The sequence below is a fragment of the Zootoca vivipara genome, chromosome 1 (genome assembly GCF_963506605.1).
Source record: "Zootoca vivipara chromosome 1, rZooViv1.1, whole genome shotgun sequence".
In the NCBI taxonomy this organism is placed as follows: Eukaryota; Metazoa; Chordata; class Lepidosauria; order Squamata; family Lacertidae; genus Zootoca; species Zootoca vivipara.
Window position 1 is genome coordinate 66,092,886 of NC_083276.1, and position 14,743 is coordinate 66,107,628.

Sequence of the window (14,743 nt, forward strand, 5' to 3'; positions counted from 1 at the left end):
CACCCATCTGGCTGGGTTTCCCCAGCCACTCTGGGCGGCTTCCAACCGAATATTAAAAACAGTACAGCATCAAACATTAAAAACAGTACAGCATCAAACATTAAAAACTTCCCTAAACAGGGCCGCCTTCAGTTGTCTTCTAAAAGTAAAATAGTTACTTATTGCCTTGACATCTGATGGGAGGGTGTTCCACAGGGCGGGTGCCACTACCGAGAAGGCCCTCTGTCTGGTTCCCTGCAACTTGGCTTCTCGCAACGAGGGAACCGCCAGAAGGCCCTCGGTGCTGGATCTCAGTGTCCGGGTAGAACGATGGGGTGGAGACGCTCCTTCAGGTATTTTGGACCGAGGCCATTTAGGGCTTTAATGGTCAGTACCAACACTTTGAAATATATATATAGTGTGTGTGTGTGTGTAATTATAGTATATGACAAATGACAATATAGTACACACAAATGACAAAAATATATTGCTTGAAGGCAGAGTGCCAATAATATATTCAGTGGAGGGTGGAGGCAGCCTTAAATGGAGCACTGCCTAAAACTAGCCTGCCTGGTATCTTAAAGTGTTATATTCCTTTAGATGCCCTGGAAATGAAGTACTTCTGGTTGAAATGTGTACAAATTTTGTTTGTCTTTTAATATTTCAGGTTACCCCACATACAAGGAAAAGGTTAAGAAGCGGCCTGGAGGACGGCCAGAAGTTATCTATAATTACGTCCAAAGACCTTTCATCAGGATGTCATGGGAGAAGGAAGAAGGGAAAAGTCGGCACGTTGATTTCCAGTGTGTAAAAAGTAAATCTATTACCAACCTGGCAGCAGCTGCAGCAGACATTCCCCAGGACCAGCTGGTGGTGATGCACCCCACTCCCCAAGTGGATGAGTTGGATATTCTTCCCGCGCCCCCTCAACCCAGCAACAGTGATGTGGATCCTGAGGGACAGAATTTGCCACTCTGATCTGAACTCTTGGTTAAACAAAAGCATGCTATTATAAAAATGAAGATGCTGTAATGAGCTCATACTGCACTACAATTCCAGCTTCTCTCCATTGTGTAATGAACATAAAATGTTTTAGGATATTGCAGTATGGACTTACAAAAGACCAAAGTGGGATCTGATTATGGTTTGTGGGAGTACATGTGTAAGAACATCCTGAGGTTCAGTTCCATACCTGCATATGTTTACCAGTAGGTTTTGTGGTATTGGTTATTTGTATGGTGGACTGTCCTCATCCTAAGGCTCTCTGTCACAGCAGGATTTGGAAGTTACAGTTTATTCAGTATTTTGGTACACGAGTTAGCAAAATGCAGACTTAAAATTGATAGTGGCACTTTATTAATGGTGGACAAAAAGAATTCTCAAAGCCATTTTTATAGTCATGATGCACAATGTTGAGTCTAACAGAGTGCTTCTTTCAGAGACTTTCTATTCAGCTAAATGTAAATAGTTTGTTCTGAGTGGAGGTGATGAGCCTACTTTGTTCTCTTATGGACAAGCACAAAATTCTTGCCACTGGGGCTTTTGGATTGTGAGGTTGAGATCCAACAGCCTTCTTTTTCAGATTTATTCAGCGAAGGGATTTTTCATGTTTGATGTGAGCCATGTTCAAGAGCCAGGAACATCCAATACGGGCTTTATCTTAAAATTCTGCCTTACCTTAAAAATATTTATTTACTGAGTTTTTTCATAAGTGTCATGGAATAGGAAAATGCAAATTGTTCACTCTTCATTTATTAACTGATTGTAAACGAGTTTTTCATTCAAATAAAAATTTCCATTATTTTAATATTAGCTGTGAAAGTAATTCATTACGTAGATTTGTAAAACACTAGACTAGTAACAGAATTTAGCGCCAAAATCAATGCCCTTTCCCCCTGTCTTTTTAAAAATAAAATGCCCTGACAATCCACATCTGACAAAAGACTGGTCTTTTTTTAGGAGAAAAAAGTCCCAGTTGCAATCATAGTATATGAGGACATAAAGACGCTGTTGTAAGGCAACTTCTATATATTTTATATTTCTAAAAGTATATATACTACGATTATATATAAAATAAAATAAAATAAATTCCAGCAGCACCTTAGAGACCAACTAAGTTTGTCATTGGTATGAGCTTTCATGTGCATGCACACTTCTTCAGATACAAAAGCTCATACCAATGACAAACTTACTTGGTCTCTAAGGTGCTACTGGAAGGTATTTTTCTATTTTATTTTTATTTTATTTTGACAGCAGACCAACACGGCTACCTACCTGTAACTAAGATTATATATGCAGCTCTGTAAAATCAAAAAAAGACCAGTACAACAAACGGTATGTGGAAGTTATTCATTGTCTGTAATGAGGGTAGACTGGATGGGATGTGCATCTTTGCATTGGAAGGCATTGCAGTAAAGTGCAGGAGGACATCTAGATTATGATCATGAGATGAAAATCCTCAAGAGTCAAGAATAAGTAGATGCCAACAAGGCAAGTGCAGTGACCTGGTGGTTAGCAGCACCTAACACTGTACTTCCTCCCCTGTATGAAGATTTTTGCATGTCGCTTTTAGGCAAAACTTCATCTCATAAGCCTGTATTTCTTCAGTCAAACCTTAACCGCCTGCTTTTGTCACCAGAATATCTCCTATACTCCACATCTTTTTCCATGCTTCAGAAGCTAGGCTGAAACTTGTGGGCGTTTGACTGAATAAATACATTGTAGGAAGTCCTGGTTGTGTCTGTGGTTTGAAAAATTGCTGCAGACTCACATTGGTGCCAGGCAATTCAACAGATTCCCACAAGCATACTTGTTCAGGTAAGGCCATCACTTGCTCAGGGGGCCCCTTGCTTCGGAAATACATTTGCAGTTCCTTTCGTCTTCATCATTATGCATTTCAAGCAGAAGTGCTTTTTCAACCCAAGTAAACGTAATTTAGAACAAGGGAAAACATTTTATTTTAAAAATATTTAACTGTCTAATACATTACACTTCAACAATATTTATAGTAAAGGATCTTACAAGAAACAGTTTTGATACATTAGTATAAGAAATATCCATTATCCACATGGGGGACCATTTTTGTAGTGTAAAAACACACCATACAGCTGAAATGACCATTTGCATATAAAAGCTACCAGTGATGCCAGTGCTTATTTCACACAGTGATCTTTTCCTTTTTTTAAAAAATGTCAACACAAAAACAGAATCCAAAATATACAGTTAACGCAAGCTATACACAGCTAACCAAATCAAAGACGAAGGAGGAACACTGTAGCAGGTGATCTCCACTTGGTGGTCTGAAATTACACATGGGAGAAGGATGACTGTTCTCTTGATATGGCTTTTTATGAAATTAAAACATCAAAGCAATTCAACAAGCTTCACAGATTGGAGAACTCCACCAATAATGCACTTTGATATATCCATATTTCAAAGCTATTGGGTAGCATTTACAAGGGCCATGGTAAGTCACTAAAATCAACAGGGCCCCCTAGACCCGCGTCAGCTTCCAAAAGGCTCATGATTACAGCCATTGCTGCTTCATCATTGCTGGGGCTGCTGGATCCCTGGTCGTTGTCTATCATGTCAATTCCTATATGCGAGTTTTCCCCTGCAAATAAAGTAAAAAAGTGAAAGCTATAGTATGAAAAACAGATCAACTCTGTCCAAGCAGTTTACTTAAGACCCTGAGATCATCTTCCGAGACCCTCCTTCGTGTGCCCCCTCCTCTAGAGGTCCAGAGGGGGGGCAACACAAGAACAGGCCTTCTCTGCAGTGACTCCCCGTCTGTTGAATGCTCTCCCCAGGGACGTTTGCCTGGTGCCTTCATTATACACCTTTATGTGCCAGGCAAAAACGTTCCCTCTTTAACCAGACCTTTGGTTGATCTGATTTACATCCTATGCCCTTTTAAAATGTGGGGTGGTCAAAAAAAATAAAAATAAAAATAAAATGTGGGGTGGTCTTTTTTTGGGGGGGGTGTATTGGCTTAGTGTTTTTATAGTTTTATATCTTGATTTTATTTTGTGACCCCCAGGTATTGGGCGGTATATAAATTCAATAAATAAATAACAGCAGAGATAAAACAATGCCAAACTACAAAGAGGCATTACTGTTCCCTTTGTTCTGTATACTTTGTTCTAAGACATTTAACATTTCAAATTTTAGAAATTAAATATTCCTAGTTTTCTTACAAAAAATAATAATATGATGCATACAAACATACAAATGAATTGCTGCTCTAGAAAAGTTGTGGAATACCTTATCTTTATAAGAGAAGAAGCAGAAGGTTAAATACCACTTGTTGGGACTCATCTGGAGTGAATCCTGCATCAGTGACATCAGGCTGGTGACCCTGAAGTTTCCCTGGGATTCCATCAAGAGAAGTTTGCACTCAAGATAACTCACCAATATTTTTAAGTTAGAGGGATAGGACACTAACCCTAAGGATTTTTACTACATAGTGACTGTGAGTGAGTAGTTCAATTCCTTCTTTTATTTGTCTTAGCTTGTCTTACATGGTTATGTACTTACCAAGAATGGAAGAATTGTCAGAATATGGGTAGCCTGGATTGTCTTGGATCTGGCTAGATAGTAAACTGGCAGGAGGAATGTCTGGAGTTCCACCATTCAAAATCTAAAGAGGAATAGATAAAACATAACAGACTTTAGTCTCTAGCATGATCTGAGCGCTCTGATCGTAGCATATTTTGCACACACGATCCTGTTACAAACTTTTAACATTTACAGAGCTTATGTTCTGACATTACTTATTTATTTTTTCAATCATTAAGCTGCCCTTCACCTGCCTCAGGATCCCAGAGTGATTTACAAAATACTAATGAAAGATAAGCAAGTTAACAATAAACAAGTCAAATTTTTAAAAAAAACAAATACAAAAACATTTGTAAAGCTTTTCATAATTTCTCCTGATTTCTACACATTATGGAATCATGCTATGGTGAATCTTAGCAACTTTGTTGTTTTAACACCTGAATTTGAAGCAGAGGGAACCATTTGTCAACTTTCGGAGGATATTATTAACTTCAAATTTACATTATGACTCAGCAAGAATTTCCCTTTGGGCCTAGCAACAACCCATTCACAATGTAACAAGTTATCACATGGGGTTTTTCTTCCCACTGAAACCTGCTAGGCTGTGGAAATGAAAGGTGAGTCAACACATGAAGAAGTGTGCATGCACACGAAAGCTCATACCAAAATAAAAACTTAGTTGGTCTTTAAGGTGCTACTGAAGGAATTTTTTTATTTTACTTCGATCCAGACCAACACGGCTACCTACCTGTAATCAACACATGACGAAAGCTTATTTTAGTGCTTATTTTAATAGCTCTGCTAGTCAAGCTATACTGTCATCTGAATCATTTAAATGTGCTGCAAGTGAACCAATAGATCAATACAAAATCTCAGAATAGCCAAATTATATTTTTAGCACTATAATTAAAAAACATGGAGTTACAAGCAATTAAAATTTTATCTCTGGCAGTAAAATGACCTGGTAAGTCCCCGCCTTGCATTCCAAAGGCCCAGGGTTCAATCCTTGGCATCTTCAGGCAGGACTTGGAGATAGCCACTGCCGGTCAGCGTACGTCAGAGCTTTCCAAACTTGTCATGTTGGTGACACACATTTTAGAAATGCACCAGTAATTCAGTTTCACTAGCAAACCGGAGGTTAAACTTAACCCCTTTCCAGCCCCTGGAGGAGTGCAGGGAGCATTTGCATGACGCAGCCGACACACTCATGACACACAGTTTGGAAAGCTCTGGTGTGCTAGGTGGGCCATTGGTCTAACTTGGTAGAAAGACAGCTTCCTAATGTGGTTTGTCACCTGGTTTGCAGTCACATACCTATTTTGGTCCCTGTCTAAATAAGTTTTGTTCTCTTGCACTCTTATGCAGGCACTGGTGCCATCTCCAGGGGGCCCTAGGGGCCTGGGCACCCACAGAATTTTTTGCTGTGGGAGCCTAGTTGTAACCATTACTGGCATGTTTTACTACCATTTCATATACTGTACAAACAAAGTTCAATTGAAATGCCGCTTAGGAAACTTTCAGCACCTACTCTGCTCTTTTGAAATGAGGGCAAGGGAGGAGAGGAGGGAACCTAAAACCTAAACAAAACCCATCCGGGAAGATCATGCCAGTACTAAGTGTTCACCAGGAGATGGCAGAAGCACATTTCAAAAAGGAGTCATCACATCAGTAGGAATGTTTGAAAGGCTTGCTGTGTTAGGTAGATCTGTGTGCAGCATGATCAAAATCTGCTTCACAGGGAGGAAGGGGTGCAAATCAGGAGGGTCATGGGCAGAAGGAAATATTGCAAGGCGGGCAATTGGCACTTGCTGACTGTGGTCCCTTGTAGGCCACCAAATAACTGTCAGTCCTAGGCAGCCATGCCCACTTACTTCCCTTGCAGAGTTGGCGAATGCCAGGTTGGCCTACAATAAAAAAAAATATCATCCATGACAATAACCATGGCTCAGGGGACTGAGGTGGCAAGTATTACAGAAACCTGGGAAGGTGGGTGGGCAGACTTGATGTGTTTCAGCTGAGCACACCTGGGTATTCAGTGCCGCATGAGCATTGGTTGGAGAACTCAAGGGTGGCCATTACTGTCATTCCTAAATTTCTGCCTTTCAACAGGAAGTCAATGTGCCTGGTGTTGGGCCAGAGAAAGAGAATAGGAATGTTATTGGTGCATTGCCTGCCCCACCCCCTACCGTCTTCCTGTCCAATCTGGTTGCAGCAATAATGCTGGAGAACCCCAAAGGGTTTGTTCTGAGGGACCAGCAGTGACACCGAAGGCATGCTTTCGGGCAACAGCCATGGGGCTGTCTCAGTACACGGATCGCAGGTTAATGCACTGCATCTGATGTATGCTACTGAGTGGACTGGATTGTGGCTCTGTGGCTGAAGGTGTCATGGACAGGCCACTTCCTGGTGGTTTGGACTGATGGTGGCAGTTCCAACTCCAGTGATTGCTAAATGCTTTGGGTGAGTTTCCAGTTGGCGTATCTGACACTCTGGCAACAGGAAGTTCCCAGAGGATGTCTGCGCATGCGCAGAACAAATGGGTGAGACTGCTGAGAGAAGCCTAGCAGTTTTACAGACCCCACCTCACCTTTTTGCCTCCTGGTGAAGACGTGTCAGGCGGAGGTGTGCTAGTCATGTTTAATGGACTAGAGCCACAGCTTGAAGGCGAAGAGCCTCTTATCCTGTCAAAACAACACCATTCAGATTAGAAAGGTTATGCTAAACAACGCAATTAATGTTTGACCAACTTATCGTATTCATGGCAACCTACCCATATGACTCCAAAATTACACCCTGGAACATTGTTCAACACCTTGGAACATTGTACCCAAGCAGGTCCTATCTCTCTCATTATCAGGTGTGAGAGAGGTGCTCTGGTTAGGACTCAGCATTTTGAATTTTAACCTGCCAGATGTGTCAACCTGTTCTGGTTTATAATGCCTTGGTGTTCTAAATTGTATACATTATTGGAGGTAGAAAACATAACATGAGGAATTTCCCACTGACTATACCCAGTGCTATTTTTCTATAAAAAGAGGTGTCGGAACTCACCACGAACACCTCCCTCATTCTCTTAGAAGGGCAATGGCGCCCACCTGAGAGATGCCAGAATTGAGTTCCGGCAAATTCCAGCTGAAAAAAAGCCCTGACTATACCACTTATGGTTCTTTACTCCCTCTCCCTCTCCCTCTCCCCTGTCAGTGATCAGCATAATTTTGAGCAGAGGTTTTGGCCCATTGCTCTCAACATAACCCAATATATTGCCACAAATATTTTTTCTCCACGTCTCTACAAAAACAGCTACATCACTTACACAGACTACCATAAATGCATCAAGAGAGAACACACTAGGTGCTAAAAGTGAATGCATGTTTGTTCTGGACTTGTCAGGTTTGCCTCCTGATCCTACAGCAACCAATACACTACAGTAACACTACAGGAGCTATTGATTTCTTGTAACCTGAAAGCAACTAAACAAGGATACTTGCTATTTATGGAAAGGAAGCAGCTGGTCACCCCCCCCCTTTTTTAAAGAGAAATATAGCTTGAGATGGAAGAACAGCACTGGGGCTTTCCTCACCTGTGAATCTCCATAATTTCTTCAGCAATCATTCTGCCGATTTTTCCGGCTCCTGCTCTTGTTCCACCTGGAATACCAGGGACTGTTGGAAGGGACCTTTTGGGACCACCTTTATAAAGGGGGGAGGAGAGAACATAAAGAGCTAAGCTCCTTCTGCTTGCGCATTCTGAATACACATGAAAATTTTAGCAGAAAGCAGAAAATGTCCCTTGTCCAGCACTCTCTCCTCCATTTCCAATGTTAAATACTTTACGGTACTTCAGTAGTCATTGGGTTGTATCCGATGTAGCACCAAGTTAGGGTCCTGGCAGTGCAAGGATTTCTGCTTGCCTCCCCCCCATTCCTTTGTGCACCCCCCCAATTCCTTTGTGCATCCTTTAAATCTGTTCTAGGGTCCCCCAACTGAGGTCCAGCTCTGAGGGCCTTCTGGCAGTTCCCTCACTGAGAGAAGTGGGGTTACAGGGAACTAGGCAGAGGGCCTTCTCAGTAGTGGCGCCCGCCCTGTGGAACGCCTTCCCTTCAGATGTCAAGGAAATAAGTGACTATCTGACTTTTAGATGACATCTGAAGGCAGCCCTGTGTTGGGAAGTTTTTAATCTTTGATTATCGTGTTTTTAATATTCTGTTGGGACTTGCCAGAGTGGCTGGGGAAATCTAGCCAGATGGGCAGGGTATGTATGTATGTATGTACCGGTATGTATAAATAATATTAAAGAGGTGAGATCCCGTTGTGTAAATCCTTGCACCGTTGAGAAGAGTTTGTTGGGTATAGCCCAATGATTCCAATCATTGCAGTAGAAGCTTGGAGGCCCCCTTCTGACATTACATTAAGAGCCATGTGTGTGTGCTTGAGCATTAAGATAGACCCCAATGTCATACACAAAAAATAATGCTCACAGATTTTAGAATCATGATGCAGATCCTAATTAGGTATGCTTTGATGTTATGAGATGCCCTTAAAAAAAAAGTTCAAACTAGCTGCTGCCATAACCAAGAGGAGCAACTTCTGTGAAATTGTCTGTACTTTCCTTTCTTGGGCTACTTGTTCAAATGACTCCCAAAGGGAGGCATATAGAATGACAGACAGGACACCTACATGTGACTGACAAGGGATATGTTATTAACAGCTAAAGTGAGCCAAGTTAGAGTTTGTTAGAGTAAGACTAGGAAGATCCAGCTTCAAATGAAATAAAACTTAACTCCTATGTTACACTAACTTCATGTGTGTTCTTTGGCTTGGGGGCTCGTTTGGACTCTGATATTTGGCACTTGAGGCTTGTGAAATTTAGTGAGCTTCTTGGCTCCAGAAAGAGCCACTTAGAACATGGGCTTGACCGGCTGACTTAGCTTTGATGGTGGAATACCAATCTGGCTAAAGGAGCTAAAAGGCGGCCATGAATGGCTTTGTACAGTACGGTGCTCTAGTTACCTTCTCCAGCCTGGAGCACACTGTCCATGCTGTGCGGTGAAGCTGAAAGCTGTGGAAAAGTCGCGTCTCCCCCATCAAGTACATTGGCACTGCAGGGAGGGAGGTTTCCAAAGAAACAGAAAGACAAATGAGACCCTTGGCTTGCATGCAGCCAGTCACCATGTTTTCTCTCTTCAGATCATAGCCACAAAGTGAAAGACACACTGAAGAAATTACAAGCTTTGCATTACAAACTGATAATCAAGAAACAGATCATATGTTACACAAGCGACAAAAATGTAAACTTCACGTTTCTGTTTAGAATACATAAAGTAGAACTGGGGTTTTCAGATCTCAGCAGCAGCAGGGGTGAACTACACATTACAGCAGAATCAAGGAAGGCGGAAAGGCTGTTTATACGCTTGGAGCATTAGGGAACATAGGAAGCTACATTATATGGAATCAAACCATCTAGTTTGGTCATGTCTACACAGACTGGCAGCATTTCTCCAGAGTTTCAGGCACAAGTCTCTCCCACCCCTACTTGGAGATGCCAAGGATCGAACCAGGGCCCTTCTGCATGCAAGACAGATGCTTCGCCACCAGGCTTCGCCCCTTCCCATTCGTGCTTCTGTTTTCCCAACTCATTTTTTGTCCCTTGAAGAAATTCTAAAATGATACCCCTAAATTATAGGCCAGAACCTACATTTCAATGGAGCATGGCAACAGAAGTAGTTGCCTTCCATGACCCAAGGCAATCATGAAGGTGAAGACCCTTTTCTTGCGGAAGGTTAAATATTTTCTTGTCCTTCTGGCAACTTTGGGATAGGCAAACCAATTAGTCTAAATTGGAGCATTCTGCTATATTTGAACATCAGGACGATTTGGCTGTTTCCAGTTCTGTCGTTATTTGATTAAATATATCTTGACATTGAAAAGCAGATCAAGTGGCTCAATGAAGTGGTATGGACCTATGTAAAATACTGTCTTGTTAACATGTTGATGCCCCAAACCAGGCAACATGTAGGGTCCAGTTTTGCAGGCCACTTCATACCACTGGACCTAACAAAACTGTGAAGTCAATGGGAATGTCTGTGTATGTTTTGTTACCAAGCAGATAACAATGTGCTGATTTTCTACATTTGCTTATAACTCCTTTGATACTTGGAAAGAAGGATTAAATGCCCAGCTTATCAGCTGAAGAAAAATACTTACGATACCACTGTGTTAGTTGAGACAATATATTCTACTTCTTTGGTCCACGGGTTCATGAAACTGAACCAACAACTCCTCAGTGTAATAAAAGACCCATCTTTGACTTTAAACTTGTAACAATTAGTATTAATTTTCTCTCTCGACTGTAAAACTGAAAGAAGGGGAAAATGGGACAAACGTTAATTTAAATGCACACTTCCTAGATAGTCTTTTGTGTTTATCACTTTCCAGTGTTCCTTCCCACTGTGGCAAATTTCCTACATATGCACTATTATAATTATAACATCAACATTAAAATTTTCCCATTACTGTATTCAATTTACGCAGGTTGTGTTTCCTAACCACTCTTTCTTAATAAAAAACAGAAATAAAGTAAGAAATGAAAAAAATTGGAATTAACTACCACCCCCTTGCATTTTTATTTTTTATTTTGCGTATTTTACCTTGTCGATGACATTCTGCAAGATGCCCTATATCATCTTGATGAAAATATTCATAACATGAAGTACCTAGAAGTTCCTGTGGTAAATATGCCAGAATTGCAGTTGCCCTAAAATATAAAATGTTGTTTAGCTTAAAAAATAATACTTGGGCGAAAACTACTATATAAAAAAGGAGTGCCAACAGACCAGAAACAGATTGGCATGGCCTTCAAGGAGAAACTTTTACTGTCAGAGAGAAAGAAAGACATGGGCCTTCACACTGAAGCTCTTTCCTCTCCCTTCTGTTGTCACAACCAATGCTAATTATTCAGTATATAACAACTCAACGTGGGAACACGGTTTCAGAAAATGTGGCAGAGGGGTGGAGCAAAAGAAGCACTTAATGGATTTATTTAAATGCATTTATAAACTACTTAATATTTCAAAAGGGACGCGGGTGGCGCTGTGGTCTAAACCAAGGAGCCTAGGGCTTGCTGATCAGAAGGTCAGCGGTTCAAATCCCCGTGACAGGGTGAGCTCCCATTGCTCGGTCCCTGCTCCTGCCCATGTAGCAGTTTGAAAGCACATCAAAGTGCAAGTAGATAAATAGACACTGCTCCGGCGGGAAGGTAAACGGCGTTTCCGTGTGCTGCTCTGGTTCGCCAGAAGCAGCTTAGTCATGCTGGCCACATAACCCGGAAGCGGTCTGCGGACAAACGCCAGCTCCCTCGGCGTATAGAGCGAGATGAGCGCCACAACCCCAGAGTCGTCCGCGACTGGACCTAACGGTCAGGGGTACCTTTACCTTTAATATTTCAAAAATCTCCAAGGCGTGTCCCAAAAGAGATATGTCGACCGCGAATGGAGAGAGGTATGCAAACACAATGCCACTGATTTCAATGGGCTTCAAATGCCTGTAACTGGATGTTGGATTTTGTGGTTACAGTCAAAACTCAGTCTATTAACAAATCCAGAAATTATGTGCATGCTTTTGGTGCAGTTTTAAAAATGTGCATTGAGTGTGAGACCAAATGTACAAAGAAATGTAAAATAAGAAGTGACAAAAATGTATATTATGTTAGAGATTATTCGTGAAACCTTTTCTTTTCCACCTCTGCTCTGTAATCTGCATGTTATGATTTAGCTGCTGGTAATAGGATCTTCCTTCCTGTTGCTAGGACAGTAGGTTGGCATGGAAATCTCTTGCATGCAAATATATTTCTTCTGATATTCTATCAGTAGTTTTTAAGGTACCATCTGTTTTAGCATCTGTATTCCAGATAACTCTGGGGAGGCTTTGCCAAGTATTTTCAATTTAGCTATTGGCATAAAAGAGAAACTCACTTATGAAAGTACTCAAGGAAATAAATAAACATGATGAGCATCCCTAAGGTTAAAGATCCAAATAAGTTTCTGTCTTCCACTAAATCCAGATTAGCTCTTCCAGCTGCCAACTGACTGAACATATTATAGTCCAGAAAGCTAAAGGTTTATTTTCATACTACAATAAGGGATATAACTTCCCATGGTAACTTATGAACATTGGAGAAAATGTAGGTAATTATTGGTACATTTTCCAGTTATTAGCTCTTACCATTTTATATTTAACTGGCAAGGGTTAAATTGGAAACATTACCAAATGAACGAATGTATAGCAATTCTCCAATGTATTCATAAACTTAGAAATCCAAAGTGATATAATCCCTCCTTGTACAAAACTGAAAACATGTGAGAGCAGTAGCTCCAATATGGAAATGGAGTTCGTAGCCCACAATGATGTTGCTCACTTTAGCAGAAGGCTACAAAGGTGGCATTTTGCTGGAACGTTACAGAAAGCGTTCAACCAAAGCTGAAATTGTAGTCAAGATTTTATTTTTGTGGCATGCCATGTTCTCTTTGGCATGCCAAAAATGAAGAGGGAAAGGGGTGCACCGCAAAGAGGCCACACAGCCATGCTAATTACTCAGTTATGACTGTGAAAAGTTCCTTCACCCTCAAAACAGCCTTCACTTGCACCAAACAAAGAGTGAAAGGCAGGTTGTACATCTTTGCATAAAAGAATCACATTTGTTCTCTTATATCCCTTTCTTAACCTCCCTTCTAAATACTAAGCAGGGACATAGTTTGGTTTAATAAATCAAGTGCAACAAATGTGGAAGCTTCATGTATTTTCTCTTTATCAGCAACCCCCTCTACTCCTCACCTTTTATAAAGTTAAAGTAAATTAAAAGGATTTAATTTGGGGAAGCTATGGGTGTCTTTTTACAACCCAGTGGGGGTAACGATGATCTTGTAAGGCTGAGAGCTCCTGCACCTACTCTGGCCAGTCTCATTATTTAATTTATTAGTTTCTTCCCGAAAGGAGTCTCAGAACGATTTATAAAAAGAACATTCCATAATACAAATAATCTTAAAATCAAAAAGCAACACTAAAAATAATCAACTCATAAACACAACACACACTCTCCCCCACAATGTAAGCATCCCTGCCAAAGACTAACCTTTTTAATTGTAATTTCTTTTAAACTGGTTTTAAAGTTGCCGTTTAAATGGTTGCTACCTGCCCTGGGGTCTTAGGATAAAAGGCTGGTAATAAGCCAACAATAGCAACAAATGCAACGAGGGATTAATACACAGCTGACTGGGAGAAATGTCTTTCCAAGCACCAAAAAGATGCCAATGCCTGGGGCTGGTGAACCTTCCTGAGGATAGCATTCCACAAATAGAGGGTCACCCCTGAAAAGGCCCTTTGGACTGTTGCTGGAGGGGGCACACAGAGAAGGGCCTCCAATGTTTACCTCAAGCCCTAGATATAGGTAAAGGAGGTTCATAGTTTATTAAAGTCTGGGCCATTGAAGACTTTGTGGGTTAAAATCAGCATTTTGAATTTGGTCCAGAAGCAAATCAGTCAGATTGTGCTTTGTTTCCTGTGCTATGCTAGGAGGAAAGGAGATAATATGAGCACCATGGGGGGTTGTGGATTGCATCCCATTTTTCTAACCAAAAAGTTTAATTGTTATTCATCAAACTAGGTGTCAATATTCTTCAGCAACAAATGATAACATTTATGCCACAGGGATTCTGCCTTTCAGGGTGAGAGGTAATTTAGAGTCACAAACTGTGGATACATAATTGCTCCAAAAGTACTTTGCAATTATTTATTTTCACAACTAATATTATTGCTGTTCTGAATAAAAACATTCGTAGGAAAAAGAATCAACGCAAGTCAACAGACCATTGTCCTGATAGCATGAATTAAAGATGTTGTTCTTACCTCTGGTCTACAAATACAAATTTCCCATCAATTGCATGCCGAGAAACATATTCTGTCGGTTTAACCCTGATCTCTCCATTTACTGGTTGAGGAACTACATGAGGATGTAACCGTCCAATTGCAACGAGACAGCTTAAATTACAGCCTTCATTATCAGGCTCATTGTCTTCGTCTAGTCCCATTTTTGTTGGTGGCCAGCTTTTTAAATATCCTGTGCTATGGATAGTGCAAAAGCTTTTCCGGTCTGCTACAAAAGAAAATAAGGTTTATGTCATCAGTACTGCATTGGTGGAAAAAATGGCAGCTTG

The 14,743-nt window shown here is 40.9% G+C and overlaps 2 protein-coding genes across 6 annotated transcripts in view; one reads left to right on the forward strand and one right to left on the reverse strand.

Annotated features, from left to right (window-relative positions):
- Positions 1-1,786, forward strand: part of BTBD10 (BTB domain containing 10) — a gene marked incomplete in the record, with an annotated part of 29,160 nt that extends 27,374 nt beyond the window's left edge. The window contains 1 exon segment of the mRNA XM_060275563.1: positions 647-1,786. Within this exon segment, the coding sequence (XP_060131546.1) occupies positions 647-957 (311 nt within the window).
- A 375-nt stretch (positions 1,787-2,161) lies between these two features.
- The window catches only part of BMAL1 (basic helix-loop-helix ARNT like 1), a 46,920-nt gene continuing 34,338 nt past the window's right edge, over positions 2,162-14,743 (reverse strand). For 4 of the 5 annotated variants that reach the window (XM_035118718.2, XM_060275555.1, XM_060275557.1 and 1 more), the window contains 8 exons: positions 14,436-14,682; positions 11,183-11,289; positions 10,740-10,890; positions 9,546-9,634; positions 8,117-8,225; positions 7,124-7,217; positions 4,516-4,618; positions 2,163-3,592 (listed from right to left, as the gene is read on the reverse strand). In XM_035118718.2, the coding sequence (XP_034974609.1) occupies positions 3,432-3,592; positions 4,516-4,618; positions 7,124-7,217; positions 8,117-8,225; positions 9,546-9,634; positions 10,740-10,890; positions 11,183-11,289; positions 14,436-14,682 (1,061 nt within the window). In that variant the 3' untranslated portion in view covers positions 2,163-3,431. Of the gene's footprint in view, positions 3,593-4,515; positions 4,619-7,123; positions 7,218-8,116; positions 8,226-9,545; positions 9,635-10,739; positions 10,891-11,182; positions 11,290-14,435; positions 14,683-14,743 lie in introns of all 5 variants that reach the window. The other variant, XM_035118731.2, reaches the window with a different exon arrangement.